This window comes from Bactrocera neohumeralis, chromosome 4, assembly GCF_024586455.1.
Source record: "Bactrocera neohumeralis isolate Rockhampton chromosome 4, APGP_CSIRO_Bneo_wtdbg2-racon-allhic-juicebox.fasta_v2, whole genome shotgun sequence".
In the NCBI taxonomy this organism is placed as follows: Eukaryota; Metazoa; Arthropoda; class Insecta; order Diptera; family Tephritidae; genus Bactrocera; species Bactrocera neohumeralis.
Window position 1 is genome coordinate 89638318 of NC_065921.1, and position 18519 is coordinate 89656836.

An 18519-nucleotide genomic window follows, 5' to 3' on the forward strand; every position below is an offset into this window, starting at 1 on the left:
TATAAGTTATAAGCATAACGTTTCGTTAAAACTGCAGAGGCACCTACTTATTTATGCAAGTATTAAATGCGGCGCATTTGAACTGGTTCACCTTGCATGTAATGTTGCAGTTGATCTCATCGCTGCTGTCATCGCAATGGATCTCACCGTCGCAGCGATAGTCGTGCTTTATGCACTTTCCAGTGCCGCAACGGAATTCACTTTCAGAGCAGTTGCGCATTTGACAGTTCAACTCATCGCTACCGTCGCCACAGTCGTTCTCATAATCGCAGCGCCAACGTCCAGGTATGCATTTCGAGTTATTGCACTTGAAGTAGGTGGGATCGCAACTCTCCTTCGACGAATGACAGGTGGGTGGTTCATCCTCGCCATTTGGACAGTCATTCTCGCCGTCACAACGCCAAGCCATCGGTATGCAGCGACCTGAATTACATCTGAAAAGCAAAAATTATACAAATGTCAAGTAGTCGGGTTTGCCGGTATTTTTAGACTTACTGAAAATCGCTTGGCTCACATGTAACCAAGTCACAACCTTCCTCGTCCGATTTGTCCGCACAATCGGTGTCTCCATCGCATACCCACACATATGGCACACAACGATTATTACCACACTGAAACTGCTCTTTATTGCAGACGAGAGGTGTACAACCAGTCTCGTCCTCTCCATTCGGGCAGTCGTTTACACCATCGCATTTCTTTCCATTGCTTATACAGAATGCGCTCGTGTTCGTCGACGCCTCGCATTTCATGTAATTCTCGAAGCAAGTGAATTTCTCACAATTACGCTCATCCGAACCATCACCACAGTTATTGACGTTATCACAAATAGCTGAAGGGTAAATGCATTTCTTATTGTCGCATTGGTACTGTCCTGGATCGCAATGGAATGCCGGGCAAGTGACTGGTTCGTCGCTGCCATCGCCACAGTCGTCTTGCGTGTCGCACTTCCAGTAGAAAGGAATGCACTTATATGTATTCGCACATTCAAAGTGAGCCGCTGTACAATTGGCGTGACATGATTTGCCATCTTCGCCCAATACGAAATTGTTCGGACAGGCGCACTTATAGTGTGGCGCTTCCGGTGATAGCAAACACAGAGTAGAGCAACCGGCTGTTAGGCAAGGATTGGGTGTTGATGGCTGCTGCTGCCTGTATGGATGGTAGACTCGTAGATCCATTGGCCGATGAATGATAGTCACAAGCGTGGAGCAATTTTGCCCGTTATACTTGTTACAATATTCAATTGATTTGGTCTCCCAATCGGACCAGTATATTTTATCCTCCCACACAGCGATGGCGAAAATGTGGTGCAAGTTTAATTGTGGATTAATACTGCGCGCTAGCAATAGCCGTACATTTTTACCATCTAAGTCGGATACAGAAATCGTGTCTTCACGCGCATCTCCCCAAAAAAGTTCATTCGTTTCAAAGGAAATGGTGAGCGCATTCGGCCAACCCAAGTTCTCTCTTATTATCATACGCGGGTTAGATCCGTCCATGCCGGCTTTGCCAATGTGTGGATTATCGCCCCAATCTGACCAGAATATGTGACGATTGAAGGGATCCAATGCAACACCACGTGGTTCACGTAAATTTTCATTGATTAGTACACGACGATATTTACCATCTAATTTTGAGACTTCGATCGTATCTAAACCTTTGTCGCACCAATACAAATTTTTACCTACCCAATCTACGGCCAAGCCATCTGGATTCTTCACCATCGCTTGGTGTAACGTGCTTGTTTTGTTTTCAGCAGGGCAATATCGCTTTATCATACCCACTGTTGACGTCACATCCGACCAATAAAGACACTTCGTCTCCCAATCGAAGTCCAAGGCGACCACGTTAGACAACTGGTGAATGAGTATGGAGCCATTACCGCGCATGTCCACTTGACGAATATAGTAGCGATTAGCAAAAATGAACTTCACGGTCTCGTTGCTTGTGGCTTTACATGTGTTGTGGTCCACCAATTCATAGCCCTTGCCGCACAAACACTTGTAAGAGCCGTATGTGTTTATACAGATCTGCGAGCAAGGATGTTGCTCAGCACACTCATCTATATCGTCACATAAATGTTGATTGGAAGCAAGCAGCTTGTAACCGGGGTTGCATTGACATTCAAAACCAATAACTTTATCCACACATTTGTGCTCGCACAGATCGGGAATAGCACATTCGTCTACATTGCAGAGTTCCTCATCTGTGAAATCGGCACAATCGTTTCGCCCGTCACACAGTAAATCTGTGGAAATGCAGGCGCCATTACTACAACGGAAGTCATCGGGTCCTTGACACAAGTTATGTGAGTGGGCGCAAAGCTGTGCATCTTCGTCGGAGCCATCCGCACAGTCGGGTTTTGTATCGCATGTAAGATTTTTGGAAATACATTGCAAGTCGTGGCATTGGAACTCTGTTCCATTGTCACAGATTTGCGCTTGCAGGAACGGTTCGCAATTGTCATACTCATCATCTCCTTCAGGACAATCGTGGTCCCCATCACAAACATATTGACGCTCCAAGCACATGCCATTCGAACAGAGAAACGACGGTGACAAGCAATCGATTTCCTGTGGTACCGATCCGGTTGCACAATGCTTACCCTCATCTTCGCTACCTGGTGCTGGGCAATCATGTTCACCATCGCATACCCATTTCTGTGGTATACAACGGCCAGACGATTTGCATTGGAAGAAATGTGGTCGACAAGCTCTATTCGGGCACTGTGCACCCTCGTCCGAACCATCCTCACAATCCGGTTTGCCATCGCATTGCCAACTACTTGGTATACATGTATTGCCACAATGGAACTCATTCTTACGGCACTGCGTCTTGCAACCAATCTCATCGGCACTTAACCCGCCCTTGATATCTTTGCAGTCGTTTTCACCATCACAACGCCATTTCTCATTTATGCACAACCCATTAGGACATTGAAACTGACCAGGTCCACAGGCCACCTTATGCACATTTTCGCAATTCAATTCGTCACTACCGTCCGGACAGTCATTGTCGCCATCACATCGCCAAGAAGGCATGAAGCAGGCCGTTGAGTTAGCACAGTGCTGAAATAGCACATCCCCACTGGGACATTCTCGCGGCGGACAGTGTTTCTCATCGCTAAAATCCTTACAGTCGCGTACATTATCACAAACGAACCGCATGGAGATGCACTCTCCACTATTGCAACGAAACTTGTCGGGTTCACACTTACAAACCAGCTCCGACTCATCTGAGCCATCACCACATTGTTGTATGCCGTCACATGTTTGATTCTGCGGTATACAGCGATGATTATTGCACATAAAGAAACGTGCTGGACACTCTCTTAGTATACAGTAACTGCGGCGCTCGTCCGAACCATCGAGGCAATGTGTAATATTGTCGCACGTCAACTCTAAGGGAATACATTCGCCCGATACACATGAGAATTGATTCTTATCACAGTTCATATTTGGCAAAAGTAAACAGCGGCGTCCATCCGGTGCCAAAGTGCCTCTTGAGCACTGACAACTAGCCGTTCCATTCTTACTTAGTATGCACACATCTTCGCATCCACCGTTTAATATCTTGCATTGATTCGAGTCGCAATTGATAGTGGTGTTTTGCACCGCGATAATTCCCATCGGTCGATCGATATTCTCTCTCAAGAAGACCACATCCGCGCCTGAGTATTTGCTTGCGCGTACAACGGCATGTAGCACCCAATCCGTCCAGAAGAGCAAGTCGCCATAAACGGCCATTGAAAAAGCATGCTTTGGTGTGGAATGCGCCAGCACAGTACGATGTGTACCGTCGTAGTTAGCACGCTCGATTTTATCAAGACGTGCATCGGCCCAGTACAACTTATGCTCATCGAAATCTAGCGTTAGCGCATTCGGCATTTTTACGTCCGTACGTATTATGGACTCGATACCATAACCGGTAACGTACGCGCGTTGAATGGAAGGGGTCTCTTCGTTCCAATTCGTCCAATAAATCATGCCCATGCAAGGCTCTACTGCAATGCCACGTGGTTTATCATTAGAATTCAACATCAATATTCGTTTCACAAACTGCGTATTGTTATCAGCATTCTCACTAACATGGTCCAGCTCCAAACTACGTATAGACGCATCATTATTCGAGGTCCAAAAGAGCATCTTATTCACGATGTCGTAAGTGAGGCCTTCGACGCGTCCTTGATGGCTTACCAATACCTGATTTCTACTGCCATTAAATTGTACCGAATTAATTGTGCTCATCTGCACATCCGAGTAGAATATGACGCTGTTCTCGTAATCGTAACTTAAAGCTATAACATTTCGCATAAATGTTGTGTTATGCACCGCATGAATTGGTCCATTTTTGTTCGTATGATCTGTCATATGAATACTCTCGATTGTGCTGCGATACGAAAACAGTAAAAAGTTATCATATGGCTCACAGGAAGAACCATCCGCTGCTACTCGGCTGTGAGAGCAAGCACATATAGCGCTAGTGCCGTTGAATAGACACAATTGCTCGCAACCTCCATTATTTTCTGCGCACATATTTGTACCTTTCTGCACACGCCGAGAGAAAATCTTTAAATCTTTTAGTGCATTCCCCTCCGATTTGAGTATTTCCTTAAAATCAGATAAATTCGACAGCGGAGCGACTTTTATGCTGCCCTTATTGTTGTTATTGTCCGCCCAGTACAGGTAGTCGTCAATTTTAGCTAGCGCCACAGGATTGTCAAGGCTGTGATTGAGTAGTGGCGTCTTCAGGTTACCATCATAGTCCACCTTCATGATGCTATTCGAACCACTGTCGCACCAATATACTTTGGTAGCATCAATGTCCAAAATAAGATTGCTAACTGTGCCAGTTTGATTAACCAGTATAAATGATTGGCTGCCATCTAGCCCCGTTCGGCCAATAATACCGCTACCCACATAGAATAGTAAGCCCTGAACAGGATCAACAGCTAATGCCGTCGGTGTTTCCACACTGGAGACAACCACATGGCGGTGGGAGCCGTCCAGCCGAGCAACCTCAATTAGATTTCGCTTCATATCGCTCCAGTAGATATTCCCAGCCACCCAGTCCACAGCGATTCCGCCTAACCAATCTTGCTGTTTAGGGTCAGTGGTGTCGATGGCAGGTAGTAGATCAAATCGCTGTGTACCATCTCGTTTTATACGTGAGATCGTACCACGTTCACTATCCCCCCAATACAAATAGTCCTTATCCACATCGTAGTCAATATATGTGGCCAGAGAAATTCGAGAAATCGGACCTAGGGCCTGAAAAACGAAATCAAGTTGGGGAAGATTTTTGAATTTTTGTACATATTATGTTTTTAAGAATCGTGAGTGGGTAGTTGTTTACTCACTGGTTTCTCTTCAAGCTGTGTGTCTGGTGTGCTGGGATCGTAAAGTTCAATTCCTTTGAGTTCGTGGTTTGAATAGAATATGAATTCAGATTTTCCAAGACAGTGGCTAGTTTTTATATTGAGTACATCATAACCAATAGCACATCGACAGACATGCTCTGTAGATGATATAGCCAAGCAAAGATGTTCGCAACCACCTCGTTGTGGGCCTGCACAGGTATTCGTGCCGGTTTGTGCCTCCGAGTAAAACATCTTCAGTGATTGTATACTTTCTGCAATAAAAAATCAAATGTATATTCTGTAGTTGGAGGCAAAATTGTGGACTCACTTGTGTTTGTGCGCACACTGGTCATGTTGTGACAAGAGTCTTTTCCACAACTCATTATGGCACTTTGTATATTTTCGGGAAAATATATGGAGCCATTATAAACCGTCACAGAGCTTATGGTCATAATTTCACTTGATTGCAATGTTTCTACCATTATCTTTCGCACTATATCGTAGTATGCAATGCCGGAATTGTCGTAGACGTAATACAAACGCTGTGAATCAAAGTCCATCGTCAAGCTCAACAAAGTCTTGTTGTATTGGAAAACAACGCTGCGCGAAGAGCCATCTAAGTTGCTCTGCTCAATTAGCCACAGTTCTGAGTCTCGTTCGGAGTGTATCCAATACATCTTTCCCCTAAAAAACACAAACATTCAATACGCTGTAATAACGGTTTTTTCTTTTTAATAATGTGCCGACTAACTTACTTTGCTGGATCCAAAGCAATGCTCTCCACCAAATTGAGATCTCTGTGTATTTCTGTAACGAACTCTCCCTTCAAATTGCTCGCCAGTATCTGGCACTTCGTTTTGCCGGTCGAAAAGTACATGTGACGTGCTATCCAATCAATGGCGAATCCATACGGTTTGTGTATGTCAGTGTTGATGATGGTATCGATGAGTCCATTTGAAATGCCAGCCGTTTTGATTTCATTCAGTTGTATGTCAGACCAATAAATCCGGCTGTCGTCGACGGTAAAGTCAATGCGTTGTGGCGCAAGTACCTGCAAGATTGTAATCTCCATAAAATTTGTTTTTATTTTTTCTAATTTTGTTTATAATTTGCCTGTGGTGATTGCCGTATGGTGGGTATGGTGTGATGGTTAGGCTGCATCAAATCAATACCGCGTATCTCGTCCCCCATTATAAAGAGCAGCACCTGTTCATTGGGTACGCAAGTGCGATGGTCTGCAGGATCCAATCGCATTATGTGCGGACATTCGCATTTGTAACCTTTTTTAACGCTGAACGAAAACGAGTGATAAATTATAGCAAATTGACAGAAATGCATTAATAATATATTACTTACGTCAGCAAACACAAATGCGAACAACCGCCGTTGTTAGTACCACAGGGATTCTCACCCCTCGGTTGTCGACTTGAATGCAGCACTTGTATACCAAAGGGCTGGGTCTGTGTACGTTGTATTACCTGTATATTCGAACCGTTCCACTTGTTGGCTCTTATTACAGATGTTGTCCGCCAATCCGTCCAGTACACGTAGTTTTCAAATACAGATATTGCGAAGGGGTGCGATAATATGTCCTTATCACGCACCACCAAATGATGATCCGAACCGTCATACTTGATGGTTGATATTGAGTCCGACTTAGCATCCACCCAATACACACGTTTCTGTGTGTAATCCAATGTCAGACCATTTGGCCAACCAGCTGACACTTGAGACGTAGTGGATATAGTGCGCCGATATTCACCTGCCATCGAACAACGTTCGATACGAGGAAAGTTGTCATCCCAATCAGTCCAGAAAAGAAGACCTTCACGTGGATCCAATGCGATAGCGCGTGGACTCTCCATCGCTCCGGCAACCAAAGTACGCCGAAAGCTACCATTTAACTTAGCTACCTCTATCTGATCCAAATTCGAATCGACCCAATACAGATTCATGCCGATCCAATCTACTGCCAAACCTTCAGTGGTGGACAAGCCTGAATGCACCACCGCCTCCACTTTACGCAAACTTTCGCCCACCAAATAACCGCGATATATTTTGTCATCAATCACATCTGTCCAAAAAATCTGTACCGACTCGTTGTTGTATAGAAAGTCCAAAGCTATCGTATTACGGAGCGACGTATAGAAGTTGCTCACCACTGACTTTCTCAAATTGACTCCACGTATCTCTTGGCGATTCGTGAATATAACATAGGGTTCATCTACAGCGGTGCTCTTACAACTAAAGCGATCGTATTCCAAATCATAGCCTTCGTGGCATTTGCATTCATATACTTTGCTGACAGTTTCGCAAATTTGCGAGCAAGTGTCCCAATGTTCACACGCATGCTGCATGCTGCAGCGACGCCTATTTGGTTGCAGGAACATGTGTGGCGGACACGAACACACGAAGCCCTCTGGCGCGTTGTGACAATAGTGCGAGCACTCGTTCGTCTTGTCGCACATTTTGTCGGCACAAAAAAATCCTTCATCGGTCGTGTCTTCACAGTCGATATTGCCGTCACACAGCTGATGAACACTAATGCATTTATTCGACACAGCACAGAGGCGATCGGGTGCCTCGCATGAAAATATTGTCTCATTGAAATCGGCGCGGGAAGCATTCAATGATGTGCAATTGAGTTCATCTGACTTGTCGAAACAGTGTGGAATACCATCACAGCGTAAAAATTCCGGGATGCACTCAAACGGATCTGTACAACCGAACTCCTTACTGCCACAGGCATGTACGTCGCCCAAATCGATTGGATGATTGTCACTCTTTGTTTCATTGCAATTGGCTTCGTCACTAAAGTCAACACAGTCTTGTATGCCGTCGCACATGTGCAGTTCCCCATAACAGCCAATGGGTACACAGTAGTGCTCATCGCGTCCACACTCAAACTCGCAACCACGCTCGTCAGAATTATCGCTGCAGCGGATTGAAGAAGAAACGCCAGTTGAGAGAATGTTTACAACATTTATACGGAGCCATAACATATAGCCGTATTGTAGTAGAAAACCTTACCCGCACTGATCTATGCCGTCACAAACGTCGGAAAATGGTCGGCACTTGCCATTTTTGCAATCGAATTCTGGACACTTTTCTTCTAAATCAAAGTCTGTCATCTCGTCCGAAGAGTCATCTGGACCTATTTTGTGAAGTACACGCCCATCAACCAAGAGACTTTTCGGTTTAAACTCAATATACTCACCACAATCTGCCACGCCGTCATTTACCCACGACAACTGGATGCACTTTCCGCTTTTAGCGCAAGTAAATTCGTTGCTATTGCAAGTGTGTGTCTCACAATTCTGCTGATCGGTGCCATCTTTGCAGTACACAATGGAACTACATAGCAGCGCGCGTTGATAGCAACGATTATTGCAGACAAAATGCAAACTCAAGTCACATTTATTGATATTACACGGTCCATTCGGTTCGCTGCTCTCATCACTGCCATCATTGCAATCGTCAAATCCATCGCACACGTCCTTCGTATTTACGCATTGCTTCGATTTAATGCACTGAAAGCCCGAAGTGCAGTTGTCCGTCGGCTCACTTAACAACATTTGGGGAATGCACTGCAGGCCATTGGCGTTGAGCGTGAAATTATCCGGGCAACGGCAGACGGGACCTTGTGGAGTGTTCAAACAAATACCAGGGCAATTTGATGTGGCACATGCGTTCAAAGCAACCGTGGCTGGCTGGCTGTCGGCGTCGTAAACTTTAAGGTGTGTGGTATCGCCACGTTCCAAAAGATGCACGACCATTTGACTGAGTGGAGTTTAAAAATGTTTATACATACTTATGCATAATTGCGTTGTTATCTTTTCGTATTTACCTTCCCTTCGCTGCTGTCTTAACGGTGTGCGAGTTCACGGTGAATCGGTGTATAGTTCCTTTCTTCTTATCCGCCCAGAAAACAACGCCGTTATGAAACGCCACCGATATGGGTTGATATTCGGCGTCTTTAAAGAGTAAAGTACGTTGCGTTCCATCCACATTCATTCGTTCTATGCTGTTCGTTTTCACGTCACACCTGATTTTGAGTTCGAAAACCGAATTAGTTGCATATATACACACATATACGATGTTAGTGGAACATACAAACATACCAATATATTTTTTTGCCTCTGCGATCGATGCTCAAGCTGAGTGGCCACGACATGGGCATATCCTTCACACTCTCAGCAAGCACCTTTCTGTGCGTACCATCGAGCCACGCGCTATAGATTTTCCCCTTCGCATCGCCTATCCAAGCGGTAAAATACAGCATGCCTTCGGCGGGATGAAGCACCAAAGAGCTGCTTAGGCAAAATATGAAAATACACAATAATTCTTTATTTGTAAGCAAGGAGTAGCAGTCATGCAACATGTCCACTCACATGGGCATTTCGCCTAGCGGCAATGTGAAAATGTTACTCATATTTTTGGTAGGCGCCACACGCAATGAATTCCCCTCACCCCAGTACATGTGTTGCGCGATCCAATCGTAGGCCAAGATCGAGGAGCTGCCGCTGCCATTGGCCAGCACTGTGCGTTTTCCGCTTACAATGGAGTGGCTGTAGAGGGCATAACTCGAGCTGGAAGTGAAGCAAACGATTTAGCAATTTTCGTATGTGGCCCTCACACCAACAGCATTGGACCGCTAGAGGGGCACAACAATACTCACGCTTTCATCACAACGAAATATATCAATTTATCACGCACGTTAATGTCGATACTCAGCGGTCTGGTTACATTATATAGCGGCACAATGGCGTCGGTGTGCTCGTTTCGTTTGAGCAACTGTTGCACCTCCATCACATTCAACGAGACACCGGTGATGCTGGACAAACGTTCCTTGGCGTAGAGCAGAAATTTGTTATTGTTAAGCTGTATGCAGTCCGTGCGGTTGCGTAATTTATAGCCGGCGGTACACTGGCATTGGGCGGTGGCGAAATTCTTCGTCCATAACGGCACACAAATTTGACTGCAATCGCCGTTGTTATCGCGACATTGATGCGCCACTGGTTAGAATAACGACCAACGAAGTTTCGAAGTGAAATCGAAATAGTAAATTGAAAAGCTCGGTATTTTGAACTGCTTTGAAAAATGTTTACTCAGAATAGAAATTTACCTTCGGGCTGCTTTTGCCGATGGAATACACGAAAATCATACGGTCTCTCTGCGTCCTTCACGATTTCCTCAGCTTTTAGTGTGAATTTGTTGATTTTCACAATAACTGTATCAACCCAAGGCGCTATGTAAACGGTGTTCTCAAACACTTCCACGGCGTGCAGCGATTTCAGTACCACGTGAGTCTGCATAAATGGGAGAGGGAATCAGGTAAGCAATTTTGCGAGATAGAACTTAATGTTCAAAGCACTACTCACGTCTGCGGTTTTCTTCATGGCCCAACGGTTACGGCCCTCGTAATCGACGCGCTCTATAAAATCCTTATAGATGTCTATCCAGTAAATGTGTTCATTGGGTAAATCCAATGTCATGCGACTGGGGTAGTAAATCTGTGTGGAAACCAAAATGGTGCGATTGCGTCCGTCGAGCGTGACGCGAGACAAACTGGGACTCCATTCGGTAAAAAACAGATAACTGTAAAGCGAGAGATATATATATATGGACATATAATGAAACCGCACAAAATATTGCATACCCTTTGGTGGGATCCAAAACCAATGACGAGGGATTCATTACATCCTCCAGCAGTAGGTTGCAGTATTGCATAGAATTCGTGCACATAAACACGACGCTCAGCTCATTGTTGAGAAAATACCAGTTACCCGATATCCAGTCCAATAATAACTTATCAATGGCTGCATATGAGTAAAATGTTAATACTGGCATATGTTGACAAGACATGCAAATGGTACTTACAATGCATGCTGGCGACCATCTCCGGCAACGGCATTAGCCAATTGGCATTCAGATCATCGATGCGATGACAGCGCATGCTCACCGTCGTCCAAGCGCTGGAGTACATAGCACATACCGTTCGATTGCGATGCCATATCTCAATGGCAGACACCTCGCCGGACACAAAATGGTCCTGCAGCTGCCCATTGCTGTCGACCCTCCGCATATCAGTTTGCGTAAAAAATACGAGCGAAGCGTTTTCACTAGGCGGCACTGTGGACAAAAAATCTCAAGAATTAAAACCTGAAAATTGCTGCTTTTGTTTTGTTACCATTTATTGCTAAGCAACGATTCTTTTGCCTCGAATAGCCCGACACACAGCTGCACTCAAACGACCCAGGCGTGTTGCGGCACAACTGGTCGCAGGTGCCCTCCACGCCACACTCGTCGAAATCCGCGCACTGGGTGCCATTGACGGCCACCTGACCCGGCGGACAATAGCAAGTGGCACCCTCGCGCGAGGTCAACTTGCAATTGAAGGAGCAATTGAGATGCGCACATTCTGCATCCTGTTTATCTGGAAAGGTTAGAGAGCGAGAGCACAGCTGCTTGTTATTTACACCACACTTTTGTTTCTGATTTCGTGTTTTTCAGCATTCGCCAACTTACCACACTTCAGCTCGTCACTGTCGCAATCCCAGGTGCCATCGCAGAAGCGGGATATCTCCAGACACACACCGTTGTTGCACTCGCTCTGGTATGGCAGGCATTTCTGTTCATCGCTGTGACCTATTTTTAGTTGAGATATTAAGAAATTAAATATTTTGATATCTTTATGACAAATATCAACGATGCTCACAATTTGTCTCATCGGATGTATCGAATTCGCCGCAGTCATATTCGCTGTCACACACCCAATTGTTGGGTATGCATTTGCGAGAATGTGTGCATTGAAATTGGCCCTCATTGCATTTGGAGGCGTTCACTGCAATTTTAGAACAAAGGAGGTTAAAATTTGCTCAACGGAAAGAATTTTCAGTTTCTAAGGAAGATTTATAAAAAGCGGAAAACAGACAGGACTATTTAGACCCGCCTTTACACTCCAAAGCCTCAAAATTACAACACATCCGATCTTCCAAAACTCACCACATTCACTCGGTTCATCAGAGCCGTCGGCACAATCGTTCTTAGAGTCGCATTTCCAGCGCATAGGGATGCAACCGCCATCAGTGCAAGTAAAGTAGGTGGATGGGCAGGTGCCTACAAAATGAAAAAAAACGTAAAAATAATTTACTGTATTTAAAGAAACAAAAAATTTGTACTTAAAAAAAAAAGAAAAACTAAACGAGTTTAAAAAAGTATTAACAAGACAAAAGTTAGCTTCGTTTGCACTGAAGCAATAATATCCTTAACAGACTTATTTCTTATAGCATAAAAGAGATCGTTCCATTTGTATGGCGGCTATGCGCCATAGTGGTTCGAACTGAGCACTATAGCTGATGGCAGTTGACCTATGTAAGCGAGGCCGACGTAGTGCCTGGTCAATGCTTAGATGGTTTGCGCCTCGATGATTACAATATTTCATTAGACAATAACCCATGCCAAATTTCGTAAAGATACAGGGTTTGTGCGAAAAGTAATAGGACTGATTTTCTTCCACCGCGACTGTACTTCGGAGCGTGCGCGAGCCGACTGGATTCGGTAGAACGCGTTCCTTTTCACGCGACGTGTTTCTGTGAGTGGTGCAAGCCGAAAATGCAGCGTTCGTTAGAACAGAGGTACGCGATTAAATTCTGTGTGAAACTCGGTAAATCTGCGACAGAGACGTTTGATATGATCAAGCAGCATTACCCAGATGTTGCTTTAGCAAGAAGTGATGTGCTTCGGTGGCACCAAGCCTTTTTGGAAGGCCGGGAAGAGGTCGGTGATGAATGAGCAAATCCAAAATGAAAACGATGCTCATTGTATTTTTTGACATCAAAGGCATCGTCCACCATGAATTTGTTCCTCCTAGACAAATTGTCAACGCCAAGTTTTACGTGTAAGTCCTCAAGAGATGTGGCCCCCGGACTTTTTTTGCTTTCTTGTCTGAAAAGACCGATGAAAAGCAAGCATTTTGAGACTACAGAGGGGATCCAAGCAGCATATACTTCGGCTTTCAATGTCTGGAAATCAAACTGGCAGCGCTGCATCGACGCAGAAGGAGCCTATTTTGAATGGTAACGATTGGTTCAATAAATTTTTTTAAATCGACTCAGTCCTATTACTTTCCGGACAAATCCATACAAGCACTTGATTCCGATCGTTCCGTTGATATGACAGTGATTCGATATTGGCGGTTCCGACAAATGGCAGCTTCTTAGAGAGAAAAGGACGTGTGCAAAATTTCAGTTGGATATCTCAGAAACTGAGGGACTAGTTCACGTACATACTTCACCTCAAAGCTGTACCGAACGATTCGTAGAACACTCCCCGTATTAATGATTTCCTCATTTTGTTTTGGCTCCCTGTAAATCGACCCGCTCTAATGTACATACATGTTTTATTTTATTTAAATTCACCTACATATGTATGTATATGTGTGTACGTGTTCAGCGAAAACAATCAAATCTATTTTGGCGCGTGTTTAAGAGCAGCTGTGAGCTGGATGGCGCATACATACATATATTCGATGTTGAATACAACAAACAAAATCGAACGGGTGGCAATAAAAATTTCGTGCAAAGTCATAAATTAATATGGCACAAGCGGGTATTGAAACTGCCATTATTGTTGTTGTTGTCAACACTTTTCAAAACGATTATTTCAGCGCTTGCCATATACGAACACACACACACACCGCGAATTTGGCCATTAGCACATTGTTTGCTGTCTACGATGAATTCGGCGGCAGGTATGTCCGTCCATTTGAATGCGCGGTAGCCAAATTGCTAACAAATTACTAGATATTGTTAGGCGCACGCGGACCACAACAACAACGCTGTTGTGACGTTGACAACGGTTGCCGCATTGTTGTTGTTGTTGCTCTGCTACATGCATACACACACACATGCTCGGAATACAAGAAATACGTGTGTAGTATTTAATTAATGTTGCCGGTATGGTCAATGACATGGAGCCAGCGACAGCGGAGCGCAGCGCGAGAGTGATGTGCCGCATTTGCCGCCAAATGTGTGAAATGCTTTGTTCGCTTGCTTTGCCTGCTTCGCGGCGAGTGTGAAGTGGAGCTGAAACTGCGCAGCGATGGCGGTGGCGACTTTTATTGCAGACATAATGGACATTGTTTTTATTGTGTTTTGTACCCAATATACAAACAGAGACACATACACACACACACACACAGTCAAGCAGTGCTGACTTTGCGCCAATGATGGGAATTTAATAATTATCCCCATTCATTCATGTGGAAACGAATCAATAATCATAATTAATGAGCGCAAGCAATTGGAGGCGAGTTGTTGGGGAACGAGTGCCGTTGCGCTTCGAAAGCTCAATGCTGCAACTGCTGGCTGAATGCGAATGTGCATGAAATGCGCATAAATTCGACACGACAGCGCTGACGCTAATGAAAGAAGGCCATTGTGGCAGAACGACAAACAAAAGCAACAAGAACAATAATAGCAAGAACAACAGTAATAGCAACAACAACACACTAGCAAACTAGATCAGACCGCGTTGACTGATTATTGTGTTGTTATTATTGTTGTTGTCATCGTTGTTATGCAGCTAGCGCAAACTGAATGAACAAATAATGAATGAATGCGTTCGAGACGCCGCGCAAATGAATAAATATGCTCCTTTTCGTTGCAGCTCAAAATATTTCGAAAAAGATGAATTGCATTGACAAGAAATTAAGTTGCATTAAATGAACGAAACTTAGCTTAAATAGTAAATTGAACAAGTAAGAAAGAGCTAAGTTCGGGTGTAATCGAACATTTTAGAGTCTCGCAAAACTCTCTCAAGCATCAAGGCCAGGAATTTTTTTTCGAATTTTAATAGTATGTCGAGCAGGTTGACCGATATTTTCGGGAAGAATTTCCCAGTAGGAACTGGAATCCACATATTGGGTAGTCGAAAAAGTTGTTTCGTATTTCTAAGTAAACTTCAACTTATTTTTTTTTTTTTTTTATAGTGAAATTTAATGAACCACATACACATACATATGTACCATTTTGGTCGACAACTTTTTGCCATTTTTCCGCAAGAGACATTATTACATCATTGTAAAAGTTTTCTGGTTTCTCGGTGAAAAACTCTGACAAGTAATTTTCACAGACTTCTCTTGAAGCCAGCTTTACTCCTTTAAGGGAGTTCTGCATTTACCGAAACAAACGGTAGTCCGATGGCGCAAGGTCAGGGCTATATAGTGAATGCATCAAAACTTCCCAGCCAAGCTCTCCCAGCTTTTGCCGAGTCATCAAAGATGTGTGTCGTCTAGCGTTGTCCTAATGGAAGACGAAGCCCTCTCTGTTGATCAGTTCTGGCCGTTTTTTCGATTGCTTGCTTCAATCTCATCTGTTGTTGACAGTAAAATGTAGAATGAAATCCCACCAAACACTCAGTATAACCTTTCGAGGCGTCAATCTAGGGTTTGCGATCATTTGTTGCGCCTCCCCACGCTTGAACCATGATCTTTTTCGCATGTTATTTTCGTATTTGATCAACTTTATAAATGGTTCGATTTCATTTCCTTTCAGCAAAGAATCGCAGATGTTAATTAGGTGCATTAAATTTTTCACAGACACTTCATGTGGTACCCAAATATCGAGAAGCGTATTGAGGCTGCACGGACTTGATAGCTTGAAAAGGTGAGCACGCATTTCAAATCCATGATAAGCGATTCAATGCTGCCAATAAAAGCCGCTGATGCTTACTTACATTTATGAGTTGAAACTTAAGGATGAATACGGAGTGGAGAAATGGACTACATATACATATGTATGTAGAGTATTTTTTGGAAGTATCCACCGAGTACCATCTTTATTGTGAAATAATTGCCTTTGAACGAAAAAAAAAATAACTGAAGCGCTAAATTGGACGCGTGATTCCAGTGATTCACAGATTTAGCACAGACATGGCGGGTGCACATGGCGGATGAGTAACTTTTAGCTCTGATAGTATTTCACTTTCCATGATAATATGATATGACAGACTTAAGCAAATCAGATTTCTAATTATTAGGTACTTAATATATTGTGTCACTTCAAACAGAGACGAGTTTTCTGTATGCAGTGGGCATGGCACCAGGGCTACACAGTCGAAGTGTCACAAGTCTTTTCAGTTGCAGGCTTTATAACACACTTCAAATTAATAAAACTGCAGGTGTTTTACGTACAAAACTAAGTCATATTCGGGTATGTACATATATATTGAGATATATCCATATATACATACTTACTTATGTTGCAATATACTGGCTTTGTATTTGCTTATTGTGAATATTATTTTTGTTGTTGTTGCCATGTAGCACATTTCATTTTGTGTACGGTAGTAAATTTTGATTTTATTGCGAAAATGTTCAAAAGGAATTTTTCGGCTGCTGCTAGTGCATGGTATAAATAATATTCGCACACGCGCGGTTATGACAATACACACAAAAACACACTCACGCACACATACATATGTACATATGTACATATGAATAAATGAATGCATAAGCTTAAGAGTGAGTTGATATATGTATTTTATTTTTTTAAGCTTGATAACTTTTTTTAAAAAAAAACGCATAAAATTTGCAAAATCTCATCGGTTCTTTATTTGAAACGTTAGATTGGTTCATGACATTTACTTTTTGAAGATAATTTCATTTAAATGTTGACTCATGTGGTTTCAACAAGATGGCGCTACATGCCACACAGCTCGCGATTCTATGGCCATTTTGAGGGAAAACTTCGGAGAACAATTCATCTCAAGAAATGGACCCGTAAGTTGGCCACCAAGATCATGCGATTTAACGCCTTTAGACTATTTTTTGTGGGGCTACGTCAAGTCTAAAGTCTACAGAAATAAGCCAGCAACTATTCCAGCTTTGGAAGACAACATTTCCGAAGAAATTCGGGCTATTCCGGCCGAAATGCTCGAAAAAGTTGCCCAAAATTGGACTTTCCGAATGGACCACCTAAGACGCAGCCGCGGTCAACATTTAAATGAAATTATCTTCAAAAAGTAAATGTCATGAACCAATCTAACGTTTCAAATAAAGAACCGATGAGATTTTGCAGATTTTATGCGTTTTTTTTTAAAAAAAAGTTATCAAGCTCTTAAAAAATCACCCGATATATTTATGTATTTCAATATACATGTGTATGTGTGTATATATGTATGTATATGTGTGTAAAAATGCATATGTGTGTGTACGTGCGGGAACCAGCACTACGCTTCACTCCGGCATTCTCACAACCCAATCGTCAGCTTGCGCCCTTTCACCGCTTCGCCCGCCCAGTTATAACTGGAAATTATGTATTATGCAATAGCATCATAAATTTATATTTTTACGAGCGCACATGTTAGCGGAATAAGGTCTTTTGTTTTGCGCTTTTTTTCTTTTTTTTGAATTTACTTCAATTTTGTTATTCTGAATACATTCTTACATTTATTTCATTTTTATGGAAGTTAATTCTTGCTTTTGCTCCTTATTGATACGCACTGACTTACACACCCACATACATACATACGTACATATGTATGTACATACATAAGTGCATATAGAGAACTGATATTTGGAAAATTCCGATATGCTTAACAATTTGCATACTGAAAATCCAACAATTTGTAAAAATTGTAATATTTTTGAGTTTAAAGCAGAAACAGCTGAAAGCTCCTTGAGCTCACAAACACGTTATGCCATAAATTTTCGCTTTCATTTATTATTTGCCCCTCTATTGTAAGTAAGAAAGGCGCACAAACCAACTTTAAGGCAGTAAGTGAACATAACAACTATTTTAAAAGCTGGAAAATATTTCAGACTCTTTCATTAAAAAAACAAAAACGTATGCATTCCCTGCCAATAAACACCTTAAAATTCAAAGGCAGCAGCAAAGTTTAAAAAAGAAGAAATATTGAAAAGCAGAAAATAACAATGGGAAACAAAAAAGAACCGACCCGACCCTCCGCTCACCAAAATCGTTTGCGCAATGAGAACAAAAGCTGGCAGCACTTTGTGTAGCGAGAAGCAACCGGCGTCGCGAAACTTTTGGAAGCACCACGGAAAATACATAAAAATTAAGAAACTAAAGAAAAGAGCTTAAGAAAAGTCGCAACTGCTCGTAATTTGCGGCGATTAAAAGGACACAATTCAAAAC

At 43.0% G+C, this 18519-nt stretch overlaps 1 protein-coding gene across 2 annotated transcripts in view; it reads right to left on the minus strand.

Moving 5' to 3' along the window:
• Window positions 1-18519, minus strand: part of LOC126754801 (low-density lipoprotein receptor-related protein 1) — an 84210-nt gene that overhangs the window by 5544 nt on the left and 60147 nt on the right. For both annotated transcript variants that reach the window (XM_050466929.1, XM_050466930.1), the window contains exons 2-22: window positions 12365-12478; window positions 12078-12203; window positions 11888-12007; window positions 11550-11795; window positions 11240-11491; window positions 11019-11178; window positions 10741-10957; window positions 10485-10668; window positions 10038-10374; window positions 9751-9948; window positions 9481-9669; window positions 9207-9404; window positions 8577-9139; window positions 8390-8513; window positions 6716-8293; window positions 6473-6650; window positions 6115-6410; window positions 5688-6043; window positions 5360-5631; window positions 496-5270; window positions 48-434 (exon numbers count right to left, since the gene is read on the minus strand). In XM_050466929.1, coding sequence (XP_050322886.1) covers window positions 48-434; window positions 496-5270; window positions 5360-5631; window positions 5688-6043; window positions 6115-6410; window positions 6473-6650; window positions 6716-8293; window positions 8390-8513; window positions 8577-9139; window positions 9207-9404; window positions 9481-9669; window positions 9751-9948; window positions 10038-10374; window positions 10485-10668; window positions 10741-10957; window positions 11019-11178; window positions 11240-11491; window positions 11550-11795; window positions 11888-12007; window positions 12078-12203; window positions 12365-12478 — 10870 coding nt within the window. The remainder of the gene's footprint in view (window positions 1-47; window positions 435-495; window positions 5271-5359; window positions 5632-5687; window positions 6044-6114; window positions 6411-6472; window positions 6651-6715; window positions 8294-8389; window positions 8514-8576; window positions 9140-9206; window positions 9405-9480; window positions 9670-9750; window positions 9949-10037; window positions 10375-10484; window positions 10669-10740; window positions 10958-11018; window positions 11179-11239; window positions 11492-11549; window positions 11796-11887; window positions 12008-12077; window positions 12204-12364; window positions 12479-18519) is intronic.